At 44.9% G+C, this 26461-nt stretch overlaps 1 protein-coding gene across 2 annotated transcripts; it reads right to left on the bottom strand.

Annotated features, from left to right (window-relative positions):
• Positions 1-545: 545 nt before the first annotated feature.
• bfsp1 (beaded filament structural protein 1) lies at positions 546-26051 on the bottom strand. Of its 2 annotated transcripts, XM_043696649.2 has the most exons (8): positions 25423-26051; positions 17565-17619; positions 14629-14724; positions 13483-13572; positions 12798-12902; positions 7909-8129; positions 3777-3859; positions 546-2113 (listed from the first exon to the last, which is right to left on the bottom strand). In XM_043696649.2, the coding sequence occupies exons 1-8, from the start codon at positions 25734-25736 to the stop codon at positions 1071-1073; spliced, it is 2007 nt and encodes a 668-aa protein (XP_043552584.2). In that variant the 5' UTR covers positions 25737-26051; the 3' UTR covers positions 546-1070. The 2 variants fall into 2 exon arrangements, with proteins under 2 accessions (XP_043552584.2, XP_087847804.1); XM_087991678.1 differs by lacking the exon at positions 12798-12902.
• Between the last annotated feature and the right edge of the window lie 410 nt (positions 26052-26461).

Raw genomic sequence — 26461 nt, 5'->3', positions numbered from 1 at the left:
ACCCAGTCCCAGTGCTCTGTGCTCACTACTTGTTATCACAACTAACTTGTTACATTTTCAACAGAGGTAACTTGTTGCTCTAGTTTAAATACAACTCCATTCCATGACATGTAAGTCACTTCATTCTGACTAAACCAAGATGCACAATTAATGCTTCCTTGACTATGATACCCTGAAAATGAATAAAGCAAAAAATCATTTAAGCGTAATTGAAAAACATCATAATTTTAGGATTGCACTAATCATCCCAAAAGTATATTCCATATTAAAAAATATGACTCTTACTTTGAAGTCACTTAATTCAAATTATCCCTTCATTTGATTATAAATTATGCATGACAAACACTTGTGTTCTTAATTAACATTAATAGCTGAACCTACTGAATAATGAGAACTTTGATCATAAAATGACTACAGCAATAGGTTTTATGTGAGCTCTGGTTTCAGAATACAAATTATTCAGCATTTATTAAAAAAAAACCTGAAAATTGCGACCATGGGCAATTTGAGCTGCTTTACAACACATGAATACTACAAACAGTGGGTTGATAGTCTAAACCAGTTGGTTTTATTGCAGTTTTCTTTACAAAGCAAATTTGTTGATCAATTGGAAGACAATTCAATCAGAGTATATAAATCTAATTACATATTGATCTTGCTTAAAATGTTCTACTTATCCATTGTGCATTGTGTCAATAGGAGTAAAGCCCTTATTTAATTATGACTAACAATACCCCAGTAAAATACTGTCAAGCTCTTCTTTTAGATTCTTGTCGTCAACCCTAGTTCAACTTGATTGATGACATGAAGCAAAGCTTTTAGCTGAACTTAAGCAGTGTGACCCGTACCTTCTCCATAAATCTGATGCTTAAGCTTTCAAAAAGGCTCATTTATGAATAACACACGCAAACTATTAAACGCTCATCTGCAGTCTGACCCTGGCATTAATTAAATTCCCTGGAAGAAAATGATTTGCAGTTCACTGTCAGCACACACTGTGGTGAAACTTTAACTCTGAGATGCAAAATTACATTTGTAAATATTGTACACAAACGTTTGAGTCTTTAACCTCAGGATCTTTTTGCCTTCTGTTCCTGGCTTGTCTTTTCCACCGTGGTCTCTACAATGGTGGAGGTCTCTGAGTAACCCTCCAGCTTATTGTCTCTAAATGTCTCAACTGCTTCAGTCATTTCTATCTTCTCATAGTACCTATACTTCGGCTCCTCTGGGGTTCTCTGGTCAGGTGATAGTGGCTGGGTTGGAGTGATAATGGTTGCTCTATCTTTGTCCTCTTTCTGCTGCTGTCCAGGAGGACCACCTCTTGATGCCAGGTTATCAGGACTGGTTGCATCCGACTGTGGTGTAGATGGGCCACTGAAAGGTGTGGGTTTGTAATCGGAGGCTTGAGAAGGATCTGGCAGTGATGGGGTTGGGGGTAAAATTGATGCCGATATTATCGGTCTTTTCAGTTCTCCATTACCACCGGATTTTCCATCATCTGCCTTTTCATCCTTTTTTTCACCCTCACGGTCTTTGCCATTCTCTTTAGTGGAGTCAAAGTCTTTCTTGCCATCACCATCTCCATTATATTTTAAAGGGGTGGGGAGGTCAGGCTGTGGTAGAGTGTCTATATCAGCAGGGAAAGGTTGGTCCTCAAACGTAACTATCACTTGACTCCTCGTAGGAACTGTTGTACAGAAGAAAGGGTCCATATAACTGGCTTCACCTGTGACTAACACATAGTGCCCTTTGGTATAGAACGTTGCTACAGGTGGTTCAGGTTTCTTATGTCTTCCCATTCTGTCCCGGACTATATTACACAGGGCGTTATAAAGCCGACTGATCTGTGCTCCATCTGGTACATCATCTGGTTTTGTGGCCTCTTCTCCCTCATCAGAATAAAACTCAACATCCTCATCTTCTTCCTCATCTTCCTTGGCACTGATTTTACAGTCTTCACTCACTTCAGAAGGTTTCTTTGCACATTCCTGTTCCACTCCATTACTGCATTTGTCACCTGACGAAGTGATGTCCTTTTTCTTTGATGCTTTTCTGGAGTGCATTATTTCACTGGCCTGAAGAGGTACACTGTATAGTGCAGCCACAGTGATGTCTAACAAAAATAGAATGCCATTTTTTTAACTGACTTATTAGCTGAGAGTGCTGTTCAACAAATCTTCAGTTAAATCTAAGCAAACTTAAAGCAAACATATTGGTAGGACGACCATTACTGAATCAGTCAGGAACATATCTTTATCCTAAAATGGCATCAGTGAAAACCTTTACGATTCTTGTGATAAACCCTCTCCTATAACACATCAAGAGTTAGTCATGTCATAGCAGTGAGGAAAATACCTAACATTTTCTCAATATACATTTATACTCAACACTGGCACCCAGCAGCAGGGAACTGGAGGCATTTCAGGAGTTTTGAGAATCTATTTTGTTATAGAATTCACTGAAGAGTGACAGGTATCTGTACTTACTTCCATGGAATCCCCACAGTGTGGAAACAGACCATTAAGTCACATAAGACCACAATGACCCTCCGAAGAACATCCTACCCAGACCCATCTCCCTACTCTTTTCCCTGTAACCCTACACTTCCCATGGCTAACACACCTAACCTATATACCTCTGGACACTATGGGTAATTTAGCATGGCCAATCCACCCTAATCTGCATATCTTTGGACTGTGGGAGGAAACCAGAGCAACCAGACGAAACTCATGCCATCACGGGGAGAACATGCAAATTCCACATAGGCAATTGCCCGAGGCTGGAATTGAACCCGGGTCCCTGGTTCTGTGAGGCAGCAATGCTAACCACTAAGCCACCATGCTGCCCTACTTGGTTGTCAACAGGGAGAGAGAAGGGCAAGACCAGGTTAGCATTATTTTCAATATCTGATCCTGGGATAGGGTCTCCACTTCTACTCACCTTTCCCCCGGTTCCCTCACCCCCACTCACAAACCCCAACCTGGTCAAGCTGGGCATGGCCAAAGGTGAAAAGTATCCTGTCCCCAGTACTTTCATAATGGAGGTCAAAACCTCTACCCCTCGTCTGATCCACTGCTTCCCCATCCTCCACCCTCAAGGAATCTCAATGCAGTTCCGTAAAGTTACAAATCTATTCATTGCTTTTGTATGTCGTAAAGTGTCAAGGATCTTTTTTTTAAAGTTGCCCCTTTGCTGCCTGGTCATCCATGGTACCAGCAGCCCCTGCAAGCTCCCCTCCAAGTTACATACCATTCTGACTTGGAACGTATCGTTGTTCCTTCAGTGTTACTGGTTCAAACGTCCGAGAATTCCCACTCTAATAGCACTACCTACAGCACACAGACTGCAGCGGCTCAAGAGGGCAGCTCATCACCACCTTCTCAAGGACAATTAGGAGCAGGCAATAAATGCTAAAGCTAAAACACAAATTGCTGGAGAAACTCAGCAGGTCAGACAGCATCTGTGGAGAGAAAGCAGAGTTCACAATTTGGGTCCATTGAATGTCCTTCAAAATTACAGTCAGGGATATCTATGCCATGTGTATGAATGAAGAAATGTTTTTCCTGAATCTCTCAAAAGTCAAACCCGTTTATAAAATCACCCGAACATAATGGCTTTGGATTCTTTTCAAAGTGTTGAAAGCTGCCTCCTCTTTCAAAAAGTATAACAGAATAATTCCAGATTCCGTCACCATCAGGATGAAACAAAAGTGACTGCAGGATCTCCTGAGACATTAAAAACTTTAACTTTTGATTACATGCAAATTTGCATCTGACCTTTGCCCACAGGTGTGACCTCTGTGTTGTCATAACGACTGCTCGCTGACATTGCGGTTGCCTTAGTTGGAGTGGGTTGTGATCTGAAAAGTGAGATATATCAGATTAATGGTTGAATAAGAATTAATTATTGGCAGGTCTCTTTAACATGCAGCAGGAGAGGTCTAGGAAAATCATGTTCCATCAACTTCCTCAATAATTTGCAAACCCTCAGAGGGGTGACAGTGCCAGATAATTTTACTCCCTTACTGCCAATACCCAGTGCCCACAACCATTCAGTCTGCAAACACCTTGGGCTTTTTTCCACAATATTCCAGGTCTTATGCATGGTGGCTGTTGTTACATTGTGTTCAGTTGCTGTTGTAGAAGAAGGGTTTTGGTCTCCTTTTCTGAGGAAGGATGCTCTTGCTCTCAAGGGACAGCAGTGAAAGTTTCCCAGGCTGATTCCGGGGATGGTGGAACTGAGGTATGATGAGAGATTGACTCAGTTAGGATTGTTTTCACTGGAGTTCAGACAAGTGAGAGGGGGAATCTCATAGAGACTTATAAAATTCAACAGGACTAGACAGGGTAGATGCAGGGAGGATAATCCCGATGGTGGATGCACCCAGAACAAGGGGTCACAGTCAGGATTCAGGGTGGGCCATTTAGGATGGAGATATTTCTTCACCCAGAGAGTGGGGAGTCTGTGGGATTCATTACCCCAGGAAGTAACTGATGCCAAAACATTGAGTGTATTCAAGAGGTGGCCAAATGCAGAACCTGGGGCGAATGGGATCAAAGGTTATGGGGAGAAAGCAGGATTAGGCCATTGAGTTGGACGATCGGCCAGAGTGAGAATCTCCAACTATTGAGCTTGTTCTCTCAGCTCCATGTGTCAACTGAGTCAGAGCCTGCAACACGTAGCAGCCGAATGGGCCAAGTGTGTTTGGAAGGTCAAGCCATGGCTGAGTGGACAATCCCTGCAGAACTAATATCGCAAGGCAAGGGTAGCATTTTAATTAATGACCAAATGATCCCACTCTCACAGCTTGGGGTCAGTCCAGTGAACAGGAAAGAGGCAATGTAAAGTAAATAGGAGACTGTTACCTGAATGTGACTCCTGAAAATTTAAACAACACACATTCCTGCAGAGAGTGAGAGGCGCTCAGGTTTCATTTTATATCAGAAATCTACCTAACAGACCTTGGAAGATGTTATAGCTTTTTACAGGCTCCGTTATAAACTGTTTAACTATTTCTCAGAATTCTGTCACTGGTTTCTTAACTCACAACAAGAACCTTTCACCCATCACACCCTGTGCTGCTGACCTACACTGGGTTCTGATGTGGAGGTGCCAGTGTTGGACTGGGGTGGACAGAGGCAGAGGTCACACAACACCAGGTTATAGTCCAACAGGTTGATTTGAAATCACAAGCTTTCAGAGTGTTGCCCCTTCGTCAGGTGCGGAGAGACACAGAGACACAGTCACTGGGTTCATACGCAGAGACATCAAGGGCAGAGAGATCAGAAGATCATACAACTGGTATGAGTCGAGTGTCTGCAGGTGACCCAGAGCATTCGATGGTGTGTAAAGTGTTTATAAAGTCAATGTCAGTGCTGTGCTATTATGACAATCAAGCAGAGCGATAGCAATATACAAAAAGTGACATATCGGTCAGACACTGTATTGTGGGTGTGAGGCTTTGTTCAGAATCTGTCTCAAGAGTTTTAACCTGGAATCAGGCTGGTTTTATTCTGAAAGCTGGAATTTATAAGACGCTGACTGACTGTGACTACAAATTGTGTGTGTTTTGAACAAAATAGAATGCATCTGCAAATACATTGGGTTCTGCTTGAGCAATGTTTTGATATTAAAATTCTCTCAAATACCCTCCATGGCCAGGGTCCTCTTAGTTCTGACTGGAAACCCTCCAAGATTTGTTTTCCCTTTTTATTCACAGGATGTGGATTTTCCTGGATGGGCCCAGCATGTATTACCCATCCTTCGCTGGCCCTTGAGAAGGTGGGGGTGAGCTGCCTTCCTGAACCACTGTAGTCCATGTGCTGATCTTAGGGAGGGAATTCCAGGATTTTGACCCAGCGACAGTGAAGAAATGGCAACATATTTCCAAGTCAGGATGAGGAGTGGCTTTGAGGGAATTTGCAGGTGGTGGTGTTCCCATATATCTGCTGCTGTTGTCCTTCTAGGTGGTTGAGATTACTGGTTTGGGATGTTCAAAGGAGCCTGGGTGAGATATTGCAATGCATCTTGTAGATGGTGCACACTGCTGCCAATGTGTGCCAGGTTATGAGAACGTGAGGCTGTTTTCACTAAAGAGAAGAAGGTTGAGAGGTGACTTAATTGAGACATATACGATAATGTCTTCTAGGAGAAAGTGAGGACTGCAGATGCTGGAGATCAGAGCTGAAAATGTGTTGCTGGAAAAGCGCAGCAGGTCAGGCAGCACCCAAGGAGCAGGAGAATCGACATTTTGGGCATGAGCCCTTCTTCAGGACGCTGAAGAAGGGCTCATGCCCGAAACGTCGATTCTCCTGCTCCTTGGATGTTGCCTGACCTGCTGTGCTTTTCCAGCAACACATTTTCAATACATATAAGATAATCACAGGGTTAGATAGGGTGGACAGTGAGAGCCTTTTTCCTTGGATGGTGACGGCGAGCACGAGGGGACACGGCTTTAAATTGAGGAGTGATAGATATAGGACAGATGTCAGAGGTAGTTTCTTTACTCCGAGGGTAATAAAGGCATGGAACACTCTGCCTGCAACAGTAGGAGACTCGCCAACTTTAAGGGCATTTAAATGGTCATTGGGCAGGATAAGTAGGCTTCAGATTGTTTCCACAGATTGGCACAGCATCAACGGCCAAAGGGTGTGCATTGTGCTGTAATGTTCTATGTTGTGGAAGGTGCGAATGTAGAAGGTATGGGATGGAGTGCTAATCAAAACCTTACTCTTGTCCTTCTGGAAGGAGGCCTCTGGCCTGTTGGGTCTCCCTGAATGTCATCACTGCACCATTGAAGCCACGTTTGCGTTACGTAGGACCTAATCTCTGGGCAAAAAAAAAGCTGGATGAACTGTGAATGCTGGAAATCTGAATCAAAAACAGAAATTGCTGGAAAATCTCAGCCATTCAGGTGGCAACTATGGAGAGAAGTCAGAATTAACTTTTCAGGTCCAGTGACCCTTCTTATCTCTGGGATTCCCTTTCTAAATCTCTCTGCCTCACCATCTTCTCTTCCTCCTTAAAGATTCCCCTCTTAAAATCTATCTCAAGCACTTGGTATTCTGACCTAATCTCTGCTTAACTGGAGCAGTGCCATACTTTCTTCTACAATCTTCCTGTGAAGAACCTTGGGGCAATTTATCACTTAAAAGTGCTATATAAATATAATTGGAGCTGACAAGCTATTTAACAATATCATGCAGACCCCTTACAAGGGATCATTCGACGGTATCTTCCCGCTTTTGATGAAAACAAAATTGATTAAACAGTTACATTTCACAGTAGAATAAAGTCTCCACTCCTTCAGAAATAATCTCAAGAAGTTCATATGCAATGAAAACTAAGCATTATACATTGATGCTGTAAGGCAAAACTAATACCTGGATGTCTATTGTAATCACTATTCAATATACAGCAAATTCATTTATATCACAGGGGTCACAAAAGAGGCAAATATTAATTTAATTCTACATTTTGCTGATTTTAAAAAAAAGAAGCTGGGTGGCTCAGTGGTTAGCACTGCTACCTAACAGCATCAGAGACCCAGGTTCGATTCCACCCTTGAGTCTGTGTGGAGTTTGCACATTCTCCCTGTGTCTGCATGGGTTTCCTCTGAGTGCTCCAGTTTCCTCCCACACAAAGATGTGCAGGTTAGGTGAATTAGTAATGCTATATTGCCCCTGACGTGCAGGCTAGGTGGGTTAGCCATGGGAAAAATAGGGATTGGGTGGGATGCTAGTGTGGGCTGAATGGCCTGTTTCCACACTGTAGGGATTCTAATCAGTCTTATTAAATGATAACACAGTTTCACTTTTTGGACCCCAAGATCCACTTTATATTGGATTCCTACTTTTAGGTAATTTTTTCTGGACAATTGTAAAGGTACTGAAAAGTCCCATTACGCACCTGGAATCTTCATTTGCTATAAATCTCTTGTAACTCTCCAGTTCATCATCCAGCGACTGCTGATACATGACAACACATCGACACTCGTTGACACATTGTTCCAAATTCCTCTCAACTTCTCCCATCTTTTTCTTCAAGACCTCAATTTGCTCCCTGTGTGATTGCATCTGATCTAGCTCACCTCCATGCATGTTGGCAGTTGGCTGCTCCACTGTTGTTGTCTTTTCATGCAATGAGATTGAAGTAATATTAAGTATTTATCATCACATATGTGTAAAAATACAAGTTTGGAGCAGGTGGAGGCCATTCGGCCCCTCAAGCCTGCTCCACTATTCAATAAGATCATGGCTGATCACATTGCGGCCTAAACTCTACTGTTTCTCCTACTCCTAAAATGTTTAACTCCCCCTTTAGCCCAGAATCTATCGACCTCTAATTTAAAAATATTTGATGACCACTGCTCACTGAGGAAGAGAGTTACAAAGAATCACAATCCTGGGAGAGGAGAGACCTCTTTATCTCTGTCAGAACCAGAAAAAGGCTCCTGTTTATTAAACAGTGCCTCCTAGTTCCAGTCTCTCACATATTCTCTCAGTATTAATCCTATCCAATCCCCTCAGGATCTTCTTACTTATTTTGTTAAGATCATCTCTCGTCCCTTTAAACTCCAATGAATACAGGGTCAAGTCTTACCTCTTAAGGTAACTGAGCACGCACTCCCATCCCAGGAACCTGTGGTTTTTTTACTTACCAGTCCAGCAGCAATGTACCTTAGGACCCGACCAGCTCATTCAAAAAAAATACTCCTTGGTTCTTTTTAAATCCTATGGTAGTTCACCCGAAGGAAAATCAACCCATTGTTTCTTTGACGAGTCCATGAAATATCCTAATCCATCGCCAGAAACCAGTCATTGTGTGGCCCTAATCTCAGCTGTTCACAGCACAAGTTGCTCCCACAGGGAGCCTGATGTTGATCCACAAGGGCTAAAACCGTGTAGCGCTGACCTTTACACGATCATAAAACAAACTCCAGGTGGCATTATCTGACAGAAGATGTATTTAATCTTTCATTGTAGAACAAAAGCAGAATTATTATGCCCCTCTCATAATAATGAGAACTGGACTGGAGCCTACATTGTGGGATAATGCTGCTGCCTGGTGGCCCAGAGATTGAAAGAACAGTTGCCAGTTGATACATTAATGCTGCCTGACCATCCAAGAGCTAACACTCCACCCACAGGCGATAAGCTGATATAGTTTGCCAATGCCATTTTTAATAACTGCAATGCTTCTATGAAACATTATGAAAACAATAATCATTTTAACAGTCTTTAGTAGGTCCTGAATCAGGAGTTACGTACACATGCAAAACAGACAAATAGAAGCTCTCAAGGTATTTGCAACAATGAGAAATTAGATGGGATAAAGGCAATTTGAGATCATGCTGTATGGGTCCAATGTTGCATGATGCCATCTACTACAAAATTCGTCACAAAAGCAATTTGCATTTAGATAGTACCTTTAGCACAATAAAATGCTTCCAAATTAATGACCTCTAACATTCAGAAGGGCAGCAGGTACATGGGAAAACACACCCCTACAAGTTCCACTCAAGGCATTCACCATCCAGACTTGGAAATATATCGCCGTTCTTTCTTTGGCATTGGATCAAAATTTGGGAATTCCCTGCCTAAGTGCATTGTGGGTCTACCTAGAGCACAGGGACTGCAGCGGTTCAAGAAGGCAGCTCACCCCCACCTTCTCAAAGTAGACAATTAGGAATAGACAATAAATGCTGGACCAGCCACTGTCTGTGTGGAGTTTGCACATTCTCCCCGTGTCTGCGTGGGTTTCCTCCGGGTGCTCCAGTTTCCTCCCACAATCCAAAGATGTGCAGATTAATTTGGATTGGCCACGGGAAATTGCCTATGGTGTCCTGGGATGTGCAGGTTAGGTGGATCAGCCATGGAAAATGCAGGGTTACAGGGTTAGGGTAGGGGGGGGGGTGGATCTGGGTGGGATGATCCTAGAGGGATTGGTGTGGTCTCGATGGGCCGAATGGCCTGCTTCCGCACTGTAGGAATTCTATGATTCTAGGTATGGAGCCAGCAGTGCCCACGTCCCATGAATGAATAAAAAGAAAATGAGAAGATTGTCCAACAGAATTTAACACCAAATCACTGAGCTCCGAGGGACAGGTGACTTGATAACAAAGGTAGGTTTTAAGAAGTGTCTTAAAGAAGGAAAGAGATAGGCAGAATCAGAGCGATGTAGGGAATTAAAATCATGGGATTGTTCTTCCAAGCTGTTCTACCATTTAATAAAATCCTGGTTGATCCAGATGTACCTTAGCTCCACCCCTGACCTGCTCCACCTCCCCCCACCCACTCTCTAATGACCCACTGCCTTTACCTCTCTTGCCTATCGAAAATCTAACTCCCTCAGCCTTCAGTAGATTCTAGAGCTTGAGGCCCTCAGGCCGCTGAAGACATTGAATGTGAAGAAATTGAAACTGGGGCAGCTCAAGAGATGGGAATTAGCAGAGAGATTACAGAGGTTTGGTAGAGGCGGGTAGGCAGTGGTTGGATTGCAATGCGTAAAGGCTGGGTGTTAAAATCAGGAGCTAATGTAGGTCAGGGAGCACAGAGGGCACTGATGGTTAAATAGAACTGGCTATGAGCTAGGAAGGAGGCAGAAGCATTTCACGTGGACACAGGCCAAGGAGTATAGCAGCAAATATCATAACCACCCTTCATTAACCTCTCCAGCCCCTCGCTGCCCCAAGCCAGTGGCACACAGGCAGTTAAACCATAGAATCCCTACAGAGCCCAATAAGTCCACACCGACCCTCCAAAGAGTAACCCACCCAGACCTATTCCCCTACCATATTACATTACCCCTGACTAATACACCTAAGCTACATATCCCTGAACACTATTTGCAATTTAGCATGGCCAATTCACCCAACCTGCACATCTTTGGACAGTGGGAAGGAACCGGAGCACCCAGAGGAAACCCACGCAGACACGGGGAGAATGTGCAAACTCCACACAGACAGTCACCCGAGGGTGGAATCGAACCTGGGTCCCTGGCGCTCATTCCTCTCCCATATTAATCTTTGCCCTCTAGTTTGAACTCCCCACCCCGGGGAAGACATTGTCCCTCATGATTTTATAAATCTCTATAAGGTCACCTCTCAGCTTCTAATGGTCCAGGGAAAATAGCTTTTGCCCATTCAGCCTCTCCCTATAGCTCAAACTCTCCAACCCCTGGTAACATCCTTGTAAATCAAACCAGGCTGTTCAGAGATGCCCTCATGATGTACATCCAGCAACTGTTCCAACGCCAGCCACATTTGTGTAGCACCTTTTATGACCTCAGGATCTGCTTCATCAGCCAATGAAGCCTTTCAGGACTGATGTCGCTGCTGTTTAATAGAGGTCAGGTACCACAAGTTGGGAACTGGCACCTTTGCCAGGCAGGTGTGGCACCTGAGAGTTGGTTGTGTGAACGTGCCCCAAAGCAGTGCCACAATTACCCCCTGGGCAAGCCTGCAATGGCCAGCACCTGACTGGACTCACACAGAAATCCCCCAGTGCAACTCAACGGATTAAAGGTCTTGGACAGGTATCCTGCTCCTGTCTATGTTATTGGGATTAATTGGGAATGTGAGGCTGAGCCATGAGCATATTGAACAGATTGAGGGGTCGAATGGCCCACTCCCTCTCCTGTTTGCACTTGAATAGAGGTGAGAGTGTCCTTTAAATTCTTAACTTCTATGGCAAATTGGAGCCAAAGCTTTAACTTTATAAAACAATTTATAAACCTAAAGTTCTGGTGCCCAGTGTCCTTCAGATTCCAATTTTCCAACATTGTTACAATCTCGTTTTACTGCTGCTTGAACCTTTGATGATAGGATAACCTGGGTGTTACTTGCATTTCACTGTTTTGGCCAACACCGCAGTTTGGCAGCTTTTGTAACAACTCTCTCATCACATCGCCTAGCAACATACCGCAGCTCTCTTTCAGAGTCAGCCTACCCTCATTCACTGCCAATCAGACCATTGTCTAATCCTTGGCATTTGCTAAGTGCGACATTTTATCTTTCATCTCTCTCCTTGCCTATTTGCAAAGAAAACAAATCCACTGGGATTTACTTCCGAGATTGTAACATTGAAAAAGTGGCTTAAAATCATGCAAGTGCTGTCTCAAAACTTATGTTCAGTCTGATGGAGCACTTGGATTCCCAAACAGTAACAAAAAAAAACCCCATCAAAACGCCAGAAAGAAATACAAAGACGTCTCAAAGATGCTACAGTGATTAAGAGGGTGGAACAGTTTCCTTTATAAAAATGCAGATTTTGAGGAGGTCCAACAGAGTTTGGTAAAATTCTGAATGGATCAGACAGAATAGATACTGAGAGAATGCTTCTACATGCGACAGAATCCCAAGCCCGGAGATCTGAAGTACAGGATAGTTGCTGTTAAATTCAATAGGGAGAAAAGGTGGACTCGGAGAGTGGTTAGAATGGGAGGGAGGGCTCACTAACACGGGACGTGATGGACGTAAGTGATTTATTCCTGTAAAAGGACAAATCCATGAGAGTTAAAGAGATAGAAATATTGAGAGGTGGGGAGAAAGGAGGATTTCTATGTAAAATGCACTTCCTGAAATACTCTGTTCGAATTCCATAACTCATATTACTTCAACACGACCTCCAATGGTGAAAGGTCCGAGATGATGGAGACACACTAAGAACTGACGGAGTATAGACACACGCACAACCACCTGAAAAGGAAGCTAGGCAGAACGTCGCAGGGTTCCCCTCAAGATGGTCAATTGATCTATCGTCTAGGTTGCCTGGTCATGTTTTTATACACCAACTGACCTCATTCCCTTTCTGGCTCGTTAATGGACTGGGGTCACTCTCGCCGTTGTCTAACCCAGATACCTTTTCTGAGCCCCTGTCCACCACCAGCTCCTTCTCTTCTCCCTGTAAGAAGGACAAGAACAGACAAGAGGCTATAAATGTTCCCAAATGTGGCTTACCTCAAATTTAAAGTTTTAGAAATTCCAAAAAGAAGAAATGTATCTCCCTGATGTTGTAAGATTAACCCATTTCCGATATTTAACCACCTTTCCTTTGTTTTGATCGTCATAGGATCATAGAGTCATGCAGCACAGAAACTGACTCTTTGGTCCAACCAGTCTATGCTGAGCATAATCCCAAACTAAACTGCTCTCACCATGGGAAATGCAGGCTTACAGGGATAGTGTAGGTGGGGTGGGTCTGAGTGGGATGCTCTTCAGAGGTCAGTGTAAACTTGATGGGCTGAATGGCCTCTTTGCACACTGTAGGAATTCTATGATTCTATGAATCACTAACATCAATAAAGTGGCCTCATTCTAGTGGTTCAACTATTGCCGAGCACGGAGTCTTATGTGCACGATGTACAAGTGTTGGTCTAGTATATATACACAGAACCTTGATTAAACCTCACTTGTTCTGTAACCTAGTGTACCCAGACTTAGACCACATCCTGGAGATCAACAACTTTTTGCACTTAGGTTACCTCCCAGCTTAACGTGGTTGTAGGTTCACAGCTTATCGACTGCCGCACATCCCTCACAACATTCAGGTAGTCCTGGATTTCTGTGAGATTCTGCAGAAACATGTCAGAAAATCAAACAATGATCACTTTACATCATTTTCGATCAATAGCAACAGATACAGAGACTGATGAAACTCCTGACGATTAGATTCCATCACTGATATCACTCAAAGACACACCAGGGCTTCCCCCTCAATGATATCCTGTAGTGGACCATGATTTAATTGTACGTGCAACAATCTTAAGACTGTTATGAAGAAATTATTCAAGGAGCAAGTAAAATGTAACCATTAATCTCGGGCAAGGACAAAGTAGTGGGAAAAACAGAAACTGCTGCTCTCAATGAAAGCTTCAAAGTTCTCTCTATGTCTGAAATTGGATCAATACTTTGCACAAACGAAAACAGAGATTGCTGGAAAAGCTCAGCAGGTCTGGCAGCATCTGTGAAAAGAAACCAGAGTCAACATTTTTGGTCCAGTGAATTGAATTGAATTAGCTTTATTGTCACACATACTCAAATGGCTACAGTGAAAAGTTCATACATTGCCACTTCCAGCACCATCCTGATGAAGGGCTCTTGCCCGAAACATTGATTCTCCTGCTCTTCAGGTGCTGCCTGACCTGCTGTGCTTTTCCAGCACCACACGTTCCATTAAGGTACCTAGCTACAATCCTTTGGTACAGATTAGGGACGTGAAGAAAAAAAGTTACATTACAGCAATACCCTTGGTCAGTACTGGATCTGAAACATTAACTCTGATTTCTGCTCATAGGTGCTGTCAGACCTGCTGAACTTTTCCAGCCATTTGTGTTTTTGTTTCTGATTTCCAGCATCCGCCGTTCTTTGAGGTTTTATTAAATATTTTTGCACTTGTGCATTTCAAAGAGCTTTTATTAATTTGTTTAAGCAGCTGTCCGGAAAACAATCACACATTCTGAAGCCTCAGACAAACGCTACATCGTTCAGTCTTTACAAAACTATGCACAGCTTTAAATTAAAGTAAATTCCAGGACAAAGGGTGGCACGGGCTATTTATTATTGACAGGCGGGAATGACTCACTTAGCTCATCATTACACCGAATGGTTAAATAATTGACAGCACATACCTTCCTGTTTCTCTCTTTGGTGGAGTTTATATCTTCCTGGAGGAATTGCGTACGGATCTGCAATTCCAAATTCTTTAATAAAGCTTCATTTGCATTCTGAGGTGAAGAAGATGACATACAAATGAGATTTCCAAAACTCTCCCTTCTAATGATCAAGCTCTTGTACTGACTGATTGTAGGCTGCAATATCCTCTCTTAGCATGGGGAGAGCACCGTGCTGTCATACTTACAGCCATACTCTACACCAAATAACTAGGCAGGGAAGGATACAACTGGACCCTAATTGGTACAAATTCCGTAAGCATTCATTTAGAGAGATGTATGACACAGGTATTCATTTCCAACATTGACCAGCAGTTCCAGTGGATTAGCTATAGGATATGCAGGGTTCGAGGGATAGGATTGGTGGGTCTGGGTGGAATGTTCTTTGGAGGGTCGGTGTGGACTCAATGGGCTGAATGGTCTGCTTCCATACTATAGGGATTCTGTGATTCTATACAAGTAGTTCCCTGGTTATGAATGGGTCTGTTCATTTACAGGTCAGTTTGTACTATTTGATCAAACAGGGTCTCTGCTAATTCCACTTGAACTTTCTTATCTGTACTTTTTGATCTCTCTCTGTTTCAACTGGTGACTCTGTGACCTTGTTATCACGCAGTCGGGAAAAACCCCAGGATATGTGTCCTGCAATAGTTCAGTTGCCTGGCTTTTCAACCACAGTAGGCAGCACTCCCTCCTGTGAACCAGCTATGTAGGACAGTATAAAGTAGCTATTCATGCGTCAGACCTTTAACATTACACCCCTGTTTGTGTTCTCCTTCATAAATACAGGCCAGTCTGCTATAATGCGCATTGTTTACTGCAAATCTGCTATAACACGACTCACGAATTGGGGACACTGTTTCTAAAGGACACATTTTTAAAGAGTCTATTGGTTATAACTCGATTCTGGCCCCATTAGTTTAAATGGTGCTGCTATTATGCCTATTCATGTACCCAATAGATGTCTTTTAACTGTTGTAATTGTACCAGCCTCCACCACTTCCTCTGGCAGCTCATTCCATACACACACCACCCTCTGCATGAAAAAGTTGCCCCATAGGTTGCTTTTAAATCTGTCCCCTCTCAATTTAAACCTATGCGCTCTAGTTTTGGACTACCCTACCCATGGAAAAGACTTTGTCTACTCACCCTATTCATGCCCCTCATGATTTTATAAATTTCTACAAGGTTACCCCTCAGCCTCTGATGCTCCAGGGAAAAGCCTATTCAGTCTCTCCAGTTTACGCCACTACTTCAATGAAATTAAAACCTTATTTAATATACAATTAACAACTACACAGGGTATCAGCACCATGAAGACATTTGGTGCTAATACAACTGACTGTTTCATGACCTGTCCTGACCTCCTTCCTACCCCAATGATGTTAGTTGTACCCATCTATTCCTAGCCCACCAAACAATCAACACTGGCTCACTCCAGCTACCCAATATTCTTCCCAACTCACCACTGCACCATGTCCTACACTCACTCACTGACACATCAGTGGAGTCATCTTCTCATCTCCTGAGCCCCAGTCAGTACTGCACCTTGTTTGGGAAGTATCTGATTTACACACCTTCACTCACACACCCTCTGGAGAATAGCAGGGAGGTGGTGGGAAGATCCACAAGCTGACCAACCTGCTGAACTGCATTATGGACACTTCTGCCATAAGACAGAATTCCTGATGGACCCATAAACTCAGAACGCCTAGCCCAGAAATACTATCTATTGCTTTGTAAGAGGTCCACAGTGGCACCAGCAAAGGTGGGAAGGGTGATCTACTCACTTTCCTTCAGCTTAATCTTAGATAAGTTACATTTGCAGGCCCAGGGCATTATGAGATATGGAATCGAGGTGGGTGATTAGAGATGCCATATACATAAACCATAATTTCACTGAGTATCTGAATGAGTTCAAGGGGCTGAATAGTCTCCATCTGTGAGTGGAATAGTGGCTCAGTGGTTAGCACTGCTGCCTCTTGGCACTAGGAACCCAGGTTCAATTCCATCCTTGGGCAGCTGGCTGTGTAGCGTTTGCATATTCTCCCTGTATCTGCATGGGTTTCCTCCCATAGTCCAAAGATGTACAGTTTAGGGTGGATTGACCATGGTAAATTGCCCCACAGTCTCCAGGGATGTGCAAGCTAGGTGGTTTAGCAATGGGGAATGCAAGGCCAGCGGGGAGGAATCAGGCCGCTTTGTGGAGGGTCAGTGTGGACTTGAAGGGCCGAATTGCCTGCTTTTACGCTGTAGGGATTCTATGATAAGACTTTGGAAATGGATGAACTTAGTATTCACTTTGGAAAATTTAAGATTTGAAATGTCATTCACAGCTAACGAAAGCAACACGTGATATTCCTAAGACCTCAAGCTGAGGACATGAGATAAAAGAGAGACATGATGACAAGGAAACCAAAGTGAAGCCTTAGGACTTTTGTTTATTTCATTCTTACACCACCCAAGAATTGTGACTTCAATTAAGTTAACTGTTTGTATCTGGGTTTTGTTCGTACATTGATATTAACATTTGTTTCAAGTACAAAGCCCAATTTTAACTCATTCAAAACCCATTCATTTATGGAGTAGTAAAACTGGGGGCTGAGCAAATTTGGGAATGTGTTGTTGCGAGGTATTCGATAATCAATGGTGTTGGCGGGACATCTAAAGAGCCACTACACGACCACAAGCCTCAATCTTTTGACCAGTTCTCCCCTGGGATGCTGTGCAATTGATAAGCACTTGAAATGTCATTACAGTCAAGGCTATGGGCCAAGTGTGGGAAGTGGGATTAGCATGGATAGTTCTGGGTGGACTTGATGGGCCGAAGGGCCTTTTCTGTACTGTGTGACTCTATGACAATGACTGTGAATAGTCAATGGTAAGCATCTCACCTTATTCAGGTTTTCAAAGGTGTCCTGAAGTTGTTGGTTGTTCTCGTATTCTGTTCTATGGGTGAAAGCAAGACAAGCAAAATGAATAGACAATAGACAATAGATGCAGGTGTAGGCCATCCGACCCTTCGAGCCAGCACCACCATTCATTATGATCATGGCTGATCATCCACAATCAGTATCCTGCTCCTGCCTTATCCCCATAATCTTTGATTCCACTATCTTTAAAAGCTCTCTTTCTTGAAAGTATCCAGAGACTTGGCCTCCACTGCCTTCTGGGCAGAGCAGTCCATATATCCACCACTCTCTGGGTGAAGAAGTTTCTCCTCAACTCTGTTCTAAATGGCCTACCCCTTATTTTTAAACTATGTCCTCTGGTTCTGGACTCACCCATCAGCGGAAACGTGCTTCCTGCGTCCAGAGTGTCCAATCCTTTAATAATCTAATACTCTCAATCAGATCCCCTCTCAGCCTTCAAAACTCAGGTGTATACAAGCCCAGCCGCTCCAATCTTTCAACATACGATAGTCCCACCATTCCGGGAATTGACCTTGTGAACCTACGCTGCACTCCCTCAATAACCAGAATGTCCTTCCTCTAATTTGGAGACTAGAACTGCACACAATACTCCAGGTGCGGAGAAATTTATTTCTACTTATTAAAACTGAAAGAACCGTGGATGCTGGAAATCAGAAACACAAACAGAAACTGCTGGAAAAGCTCAGCAGGTCTGGCAGTGGGGAGAAATCAGAGTTAACGTTTCGGGCACAGTGACCCTTCCTCAGAACTTTCCCAGCAATTTCTGATGTTATTTTCTAAGCCTTTTCCAAAGTTGCCCGGTCAAAACCAAGGTCCAGCAATAATACACAAACATAAGTAAAAATCAGCATCACTTAAGGTCATTCCGCACTCCCTTACCAGACTGATTTCCACAAATGTTATTTTGATTCACTTGCAGGTTGTGGGTATCACTGGTCAGGCCAATATTTATCATTTATTGCCTAATTGCCCCTTGAGAAAGTGGTGTTGAGCTGTCTCCTTGAACCACTGCCGACCACGCGGTACAGGAACACCTAAAATATTGTTGGGAAGGGAATTCCAGGATTTTGACCCAGTGATAGTGAAGGAATGGCGATATATTCCCAAGTCAGGGTGATGAGTGGCCTGGAGGGGAACTTGCAGAGGGTGGTGTTCCCATGCATCCGCTGTCCTTGTTCTTCTGGATGGTAGCGGCCATGGGTTTGGAAGGTGCTGCCTGAGGATCTTTGATGAGCTTCTCTTTCATCTCCTCCTCAAGTGGTGTTCTTTTAGTGCATCATTCTTTTTGGTTTTATGTGATCGGGGCCATTTACTGGTAAAAGCAACATAAATGGCAGCTTGTGCTGAGAAAGAGGTTACTGTATCAGGAAGGACTGAATAAACTGAGGCTTCTTTCTCTCAAAAAGAACCCTGAGGATTGACATGTTCTTAGGACTGTGAAAGGTTCCGAGAGTGTTGACATAGAGCCACTTTCAGTTTAGACCAGAACTTGTTGCAAAAAGTACAGAAAGTCAGTGAGAACTCCAGTAAGGAAAGGGAGCTTGTGTGGCTTAATTACAACATGGAGTAGTTGGACCGAATGGCCTGTTTTTGTGCTGGAAATTCTACATGTGTAAGATTGCAGGTAAGCTGGCATAGAACCATTTGCACTTTAGTCCAGAACTTGTTGCAAAAGGTACGGAAAATCAGGGAAGGGAGCTTGTGTGGCTCAATGCAGCATGGAGTAGTTGGGCCGAATGGCCTGTTTCTGTGTTGGGAAGAATGCGGGTACATTCTGCTGGTTGTACTGAGGCAGCACGATGTAGTGATGCTGCTACAGTGCAATTGGCATTTTTCCAGAAGGAACAACAATTATCAAAACAGAAGCTATATGCTCAGTATTCTGTATCCGGGAAGATGAGAGACTAGATCTTATGTGGATCTATAAACACTGCTTTAAACAGACAGGAAGTTAAACCAAAAAATAGTGAGGGATTGCATTTGAGAAAGTGACTGAAATATTTTATCTGCAACCAAATGACAACTCCTTCTGCTCAGACCCCTCCTACTTTTCACTGAATCCCAGCATCATTTTGTCCCTTCCTTTTCCTTCTTAGATCTCTCTGCCTCACTTTCTCTTCTGCTTATTAGGATGCATTCTCTTAGACTCCCTGCTCCAATATCTCCCACGGTGGTTCGGCCTCCTGTTTTGTTTGGTGATGGTCTTGTGAATTACCTTGCCTTGTTTTTGTGTTGGATGTCAAAGGAGCTATATAAATGCATGTAGTTGCATATTAAGGAGCTATATAAATACACATAGTTGCATGTTAAAGGAGCTATATAAATGCACATAGTTGCATATAAAGGAGCTACGTAAATGCACATAGTTGTATGCTAAAGGAGCTACGTAAATGCACATAGTTATATGTTAAAGGAGTTATATAAATGCACGTAGTTGCATGTTATTAATTACTAGATAATGCATGTAGTTGCATGTTAAAGGAAATATATAAATACACATTGTTGCATGTTAAAGGAGCTATATAAATGTATGTAGCTGCATATTGAAGGAGCTATATAAATGCACATTGTTGCATGTTAAAGGAGCTTCATAAATGCTGGTAGTTTTGTTAGCTGTCCTTCCCCATCGAGAGGGCACTGTGATGATCCACTCTGTTGATTATAAGTTGCTCTTGATCTCTGTATCCATGCTGCGATATTGGGTAGAGTCTATCCCCAGGATGGCATTCACACTTACAGCTGACATCAAACCATCTGGGGGCTGATGGTAATTACACCATTAGGCTCATAATCCAGAGGCCAGGGCTAATTCTCACCCAGCAACCGGGCAGAATTAAGACTCATTTAATAAAGTCCAGAATTGAAAGCTGGTCATCAATTGTTGTATAAACCCATTCAGTTCACTACTGCCCTTTAGGGAAGGAAATCTGGCGTCCTCACCCGGTCTGGCCTACATGTGACTCCAGACCCACAGCAACAGGGTTGACTCCTAACTGCCCTCCGAAGTGGCCAAGCGAGCCTCTCGAGGGCAATTAGGGATGGATGACAAATACTGGCCTGCTCAGTGACACCCACATCTCCTGAGGAGCAAGGAGCAAGTGAAAGTGATACATCGAGGACCCCTGGTGGTGGACCATAGCTGAAGCTCATCTGTCCTGGCCAAGTTGTTTATTTCTGATCTCACTGTCCTTTATAACATTTCCGATTAACCGCCTGTTAATGGTTACACTAGTTTAACCGATGGAATTAAAAGGATAACATGAAATTGTAGCAGTTGCTAAGGAGACAATGTCTTTCAGCCGTGAACAATTCCCAGTCATCGGGGATTCAATTGAAATTACATCGGAATCACAATCTCTGCCTTTAATTACACCAGCATCCCCTCTTAAACCCCACAATGGATCCTGGCCCAGAGAATTGCTGGAGAAACTCAGCAGGTCTGGCAGCATCTGTGGAGAGAGAATGAGTAAGGAACGGGTTTAGGGTCTGGTGTGGGGAGGTGTTGGTGAGTGCATGGGGGGCTGGGGTTTTGGGATGTTGGGGATAGGGCAAGGTGTTGGTGGTTGGGTAATGGGGTGGGGTTTTGGGGTGTGGGGGATGGGGGAATGGTAGTGGGGGTTGGTGATAGGGGAGTGGGATGCCGGTGGGTGGGTGATGGGGTGGGGTTTTGGGGTGTGGGGGAAAGGGCAAGATGTTGGCAGGTGGGTGATGGGGTGGGGTTTTGGGGTGTTGTGAATGGGGTGGGTGTTGTGAATGGGGTGGGTGTTGGTGGATGAGTGATGGGATGGGGTTTTGGGGTGTGGGGGAATGTGTTGGGTGTTGGTGATGGGAGTGGGGTGTTGGTGGGTGGGTGATGGGGTGTGGTTTTGGGGTGTTGGGGATGGGGGAATGGCAGTGGGGGTTGTTGATTGGGTGGGGTGTTGGTGGGTGGGTAGGTGATAGGGTGGGGTTTTGGGGTATGGGGGATAGGGGATGGCAGTGGAGGTTGGGGGATGTTGGCGGGTGGGTAATGGGGTGGGGTTCTGGGGTGTGGGGGATGTGAGGATGGCGGTGAGGGTTGGGGTTGGGGGTTGTTGGCGGGTGGGTGATGGGGTGGGGTTTTGAGGTGTGGGGGATGGCGGTGAGGGTTGGGGTTGGGGGGTTGATGGGTGGGTGATGGGGTGGGGTTTTGGGGTGTGGGGGATGGGGGATGGCAGTGAGGGTTGGGGTTGGGGGAGTTGGTGGGTGGGTGATGGGGTGGGGTTTTGGGGTATGGGGCATGGGGGATGGAGGTGGGGGTTGGTGATGGGGGTGGGGTGTTGGTGGGTGGGTGATAGGGTAGGGTTTTGGGGTGTGGGGTTTTGGGGTGTGGCGGTGGGGGTTGGGGTTGGGGGGTGTTGGCGGGTGGATGATTGATGGGGTTTTGGGATGTGGGGGATGGGGGGTGACAGTGGGGTTGGGATTGGGGGATGTTGGTGGGTGGGTGATGGGGGTGGGGTTTTGGGGTGTGCGGAATTGGTTGGGTGTTGGTGATGGGGGTGGGATGTTGGTGGGTGGGTGATGGGGTGGGGTTTTCGGGTGTGGGGATGGGTTGGATGTTGGTGATGGGGGTGGGGTGTTGGTGATGGGGGTGGAGTGTTGGTGGGTGGGTGGGTGGGGTTTTGGGGTGTGGGGGATGGGGGATGGCGGTGGGTTTTGGGATGTGGGGGATGGGGGTTGGGAGTGGGGTTGGGGGAGCGACACAATTTCCAGCCGTGCTGGCTGTGCGGAGGTCAGTATTTAAATCACCGGCCGTCTCTAAACCAAGATGGAGTGTGAAAGCTGGTGGCTGCAGATTGGACCCAACAGGGAATTTGGGGAATCTTTGGAATTGCCCGAGTACTGACTTAGATCGAGGTCATGGTTGGGAGAGGTCCGCTTCCTTTGCCATGATTAAAAGTAGGCACAAAGGACAAGGGGCATAAACTCCTGACTATCAAAAAGGATATTGGATGGTTATTTGGATGGAAACGCTATGCAGGGAAACAGGGCAATGGCAGGAGATTGGCACAAGGGAACAGAACTGGCATTGCCATGATTGGCTGAATGGCCACCTTTTGTGCAACAACAGTTCTGTAATTCATTGGATCTGTCATCCAGATAGATGTATTGTCAATATGTCAGAAACACCCGCCAAAGGCAGCAGTCAAAGCATTTAAAAGTCATGCACTTTAAACCTTTGAAAACACTGGAGTAGGCCAACACAGTGGCTTAGTGGTTAGCACTGCTGCCTCACAGCGCCAGTGACCTGAGTTCAATTCCACCCTCTGGCAACTCCCTGTGTTGAGTTTGTGCATTCTGTGTGCTCTGGTTTCTTCCCACAGTCCAAGGATGTACAGGTTAGGTGGATTGGCCAGGCTAAGTTGCTCACAGTGTCCAGGGATGTACAGGATAGGTGGGTTAGCCATGGGAAATGCAGGGTTACAGGGATAGGGTGGATCTGGGTGGGATGCTCTTCAAAGGGTCATAATTGGCTGAATGGCCTCCTTTCACACTGTAGGGATTCTATGGTTCAATTCTAAACATGATTGCTTGTTGCTTCACTCAGTGTATTGTGAAGCATTCCTGGATTTGTGTAGTATGGCTGATTTCACAACCATGCATTGTCACAATCAGTTGCCTTCCATCTCCCAGATTAGCCAGCAGCAATTGGATTCAGACTTTGTGATATGGGGCTATAAATTATAAGGCTTGCTGTAGGTGAATGAAACGATTGTTGTTGTGAGGTTTTCTCTTGTTGGAGGGGTGGAAATGCAAACATAGGTTTTTATAGAAGAGTGATTTTTTTTCTCAATACCATAATGTCTGCAACATACACACAGAACTTTACTTTAAGGTGCTTAAGTCTTGCCCATCTTTGCTAGGGTCCTGAGATCTACTCATGGTGGAGTCTGGGTGAGTTGGCTGTTAGATATAAGGGCAAAGGATGGTGGGTGGAGGGCATGAGCTGGTGTGAATGAAGACTAAAGTGGTATGTGGGCAACATAGGATGATGGAGGTGGGTAAAGGGGCATGGCTTGATATAGGGGAGAGTGACAGCACAGAAGGTGGGTGGAGACGATGCATTGTCGAGGGTGAAGTATGGTGACCTTTCATATTTTATTCCTAAACGTTGATGTAGCGCCGGGTTTGGGACCAGCCATTTCCCTGCAGCTCACCATCAACTAGATTGAGGTCTAGGGGGGACCTTCCTGGCCCTTACCCAAGGGGTGAAACTCTGCCTCGGGGGGAGATACACAACTGGGAAAGAGGCAGAGGAAAGACAGAGGAGGAATGTGAATGAGTAGGATCAGACGGTGAGAGAGGGAGGGATATCCAGTGGCAAGAAAGGAAATCATTTCAAATTGTTCGTGGGACCAACAAGCTCAAAGCTGAGTGGCACTGTCAGGGTTCCAATGCTATTTGACTGCTGGAGGCTTCACCCTTAAATTAAAGCCACTCCCACCACGATGCCCATATGATCTGACTAGAAAATGGGTGCACGTCCATCCGATTTCAGGTGCCTGCCTTCTGTCTGTGCTGTTAATTCCTTCTAATTAAATCATTCCATTATTGTACAAGGTTCACAATTAGTGAGAATCACACTTCTGAGCAACGTTACAGGTTATGAAATAAAAGGACAGTCACATTGTGGAAACCAAACTGATCACAGTCGGAAGCAGAGAGTCACGGGCAATGGGTATGTTTGGGACCGCAGGAAGGTTTGTTGTGTGGTTGCTGGAGGGGGTTTGGGTATCGGGACCCGTGCTTTTCCTGATTCACATTAATGACCTGGATCTTGCTGTGCAGGGGACAGCTTCACATTCTGCAGATGACACGAAGCTTGGAAGAATTGTGAACTGTGAGGGGGACAGTGTGGAACTCCCCAGGGATTTTGACAGGTCGAGGGAGTGGGCGGATGGGAGGTAAATCAGATTGCGTGGGGAGAAGTGTAAGGTGATGCGTTTTGATCAGAAAAACATTGAAAGGCAAAATAACATGGGGCAACGATTCTAAAGGGGGTGCAGGAGCAAAGGAAGCTGGAGGTGTATGGATACAGATCACTGAAGGGCAGCAGGAGAGAACAGTTAATAAAGCACTCACTGTCCTCAGCTTTATTAATAGGGGGCATAGGGTACAAGTGCAAGGAGGTGATGCTGAACTTGTGCAAGGTCATGGTTAGACCTCAGCTGGATTATTGTGGATGGTTGTGGGCACCACACTATAGGGGAGATGTCAATGTATTGGAGAGAGTGCAGAGCGATTTACATGAAAGCTTCCAGGAATGAGAAACTTCAGTGACGGAGGGAGATTGAGGAAGTTGGGACGGTTCTTCCTGGACACGAGAAGGCTGAGAGGAGATGAGATAGAGGTTTTCAAAATCATAAGGGGGCTGGACGGAGTCGATGGGAGAAACTGTTCCCATTTGTAAAAGGAACAAGAAAAAGTGGAAGTAGATTTAAAGGGATTGGGGTTAGGGTGATATGAGAAAAATCTTTTTCACCCAGAGACTAGGAACGCATTGCCCGGAAAAGTGATGGAGGCCGGTTGAATTGAGACATTCAAGAAGGGCATTGGATGACTATTCGGATAGAAATAGCATACAGGGATATGGGGCAAAGGGAGGAGATTGGCACGAGGGGATAGAACAGGTGCAGGCAGTGTGGGCTGAACGGCCTCCTTCTGCTCTGTAACAATTCCCTGATTCTAAGAATAACTTTGAAGGTCTTACTCACTGCTCAGTACATTCACCGCTGAGGGAGACAGTGGCCAACAGGTAAAGTAGCAGTGTGAGTGAGTGAAGGACAGAAAGACACCTTACTTGGTGTGGAATCGCTCCAAGACTTGCTGCATTTCCTTTAGCTCCTTCTCTAGGACATTCAGGTCCCTGAGCAGCTGCCACAGGCTCTGCTGCTGCTGCCCGATCTGTTCAGTGAAGACTCCCTCCAGAGTTGAAAGCTCCTCGATCTGCTGCAGGCTCTCCAGCTGTTTCTCCAGCGTGACACTGCTCCTCTCCAGGGCCCGGGCACGCAGCATGTAGCGTTGAAACTGCTCTGTAAACCTCTGGAAATTCCCCAGCTCCTCACTCCCCTCGCTCTCTCTCCCCAGTCCATGCAGGGAGCACATTCCAGACATCCCAGCACTGTGACAGGGAAACGGCTTTCTCAGTAAACTCCCTTGGAAAAACTTAGAATGCTTCACGTCACAGGAGAGAGAATTGCGTACCTCCCCTAGACTAGGTAATCTACCCAAGACTGGGTAACCTCCCCTAGACTGGGTAATCTCCCCTAGACTGGGTAACCTCCCTTAGACTGGGTAACCTCCCCGAGACTGGGAAACCTCCCTGAGGGTGACTTTCCCTAGACTGGGTGACCTCTCCTAGACTGACTAATCTTCCCGAGACTGGGTAATCTCCCCTAGAGCAGACAGTGTGCCCTAGACTGGGCTGCATATCCCTACTGCACAGCACCCCTCACAGTATATGAAGGGCTGGAAAATACCTTCCAATGAGAATAAATTGAGTTCAGAACAACACAGAATTCCATACAATGTCCATTTGCTTGTTATTGTCCTCACTTCGAGCATTTTACAGTGATATTGTCAGTGCATTAATTCTGCCTGGTCAGGCCCTTTGACAATCAGTGATACTCCATAATGATTTGTGTAGAATATTCCAGGGCACACACACAGAGTCAGCTCAAACGGCTCAAACTTGCAAACGGCGCTTAATCTGTTTGTTTTCAACACAGTTGCTGACACAGCACCTCGTGCTGACATTTCAGAAGCAAATTTCTGTAAACATGGGATCAACTGAATCATTGTCCTGTGCTCTGGGGGAGGAGGCTGGGTGGGTCAACAGG

Source organism: Chiloscyllium plagiosum, unplaced genomic scaffold, assembly GCF_037043375.1.
Source record: "Chiloscyllium plagiosum isolate Xiang-an unplaced genomic scaffold, Cpla_swu_hap1 HiC_scaffold_10, whole genome shotgun sequence".
Classification (NCBI taxonomy): Eukaryota; Metazoa; Chordata; class Chondrichthyes; order Orectolobiformes; family Hemiscylliidae; genus Chiloscyllium; species Chiloscyllium plagiosum.
The sequence above is the reverse complement of the archived record's forward strand: the minus strand, read 5'-3'. Positions and strand labels throughout refer to the sequence as shown.

Coding starts and splice junctions, on each gene's coding strand:
- bfsp1 (XM_043696649.2), bottom strand. CDS start 25,736: ATGTCTGGAATGTGCTCCCTGCATGGACTGGGGAGAGAGAGCGAGGGG. Junction 13,573..14,628: donor CCAAAGAGAGAAACAGGAAG/GTATGTGCTGTC, acceptor ATGTTTCTGCAG/AATCTCACAGAAATCCAGGA. Junction 12,903..13,482: donor CAACCACGTTAAGCTGGGAG/GTAACCTAAGTG, acceptor TCCTTCTTACAG/GGAGAAGAGAAGGAGCTGGT.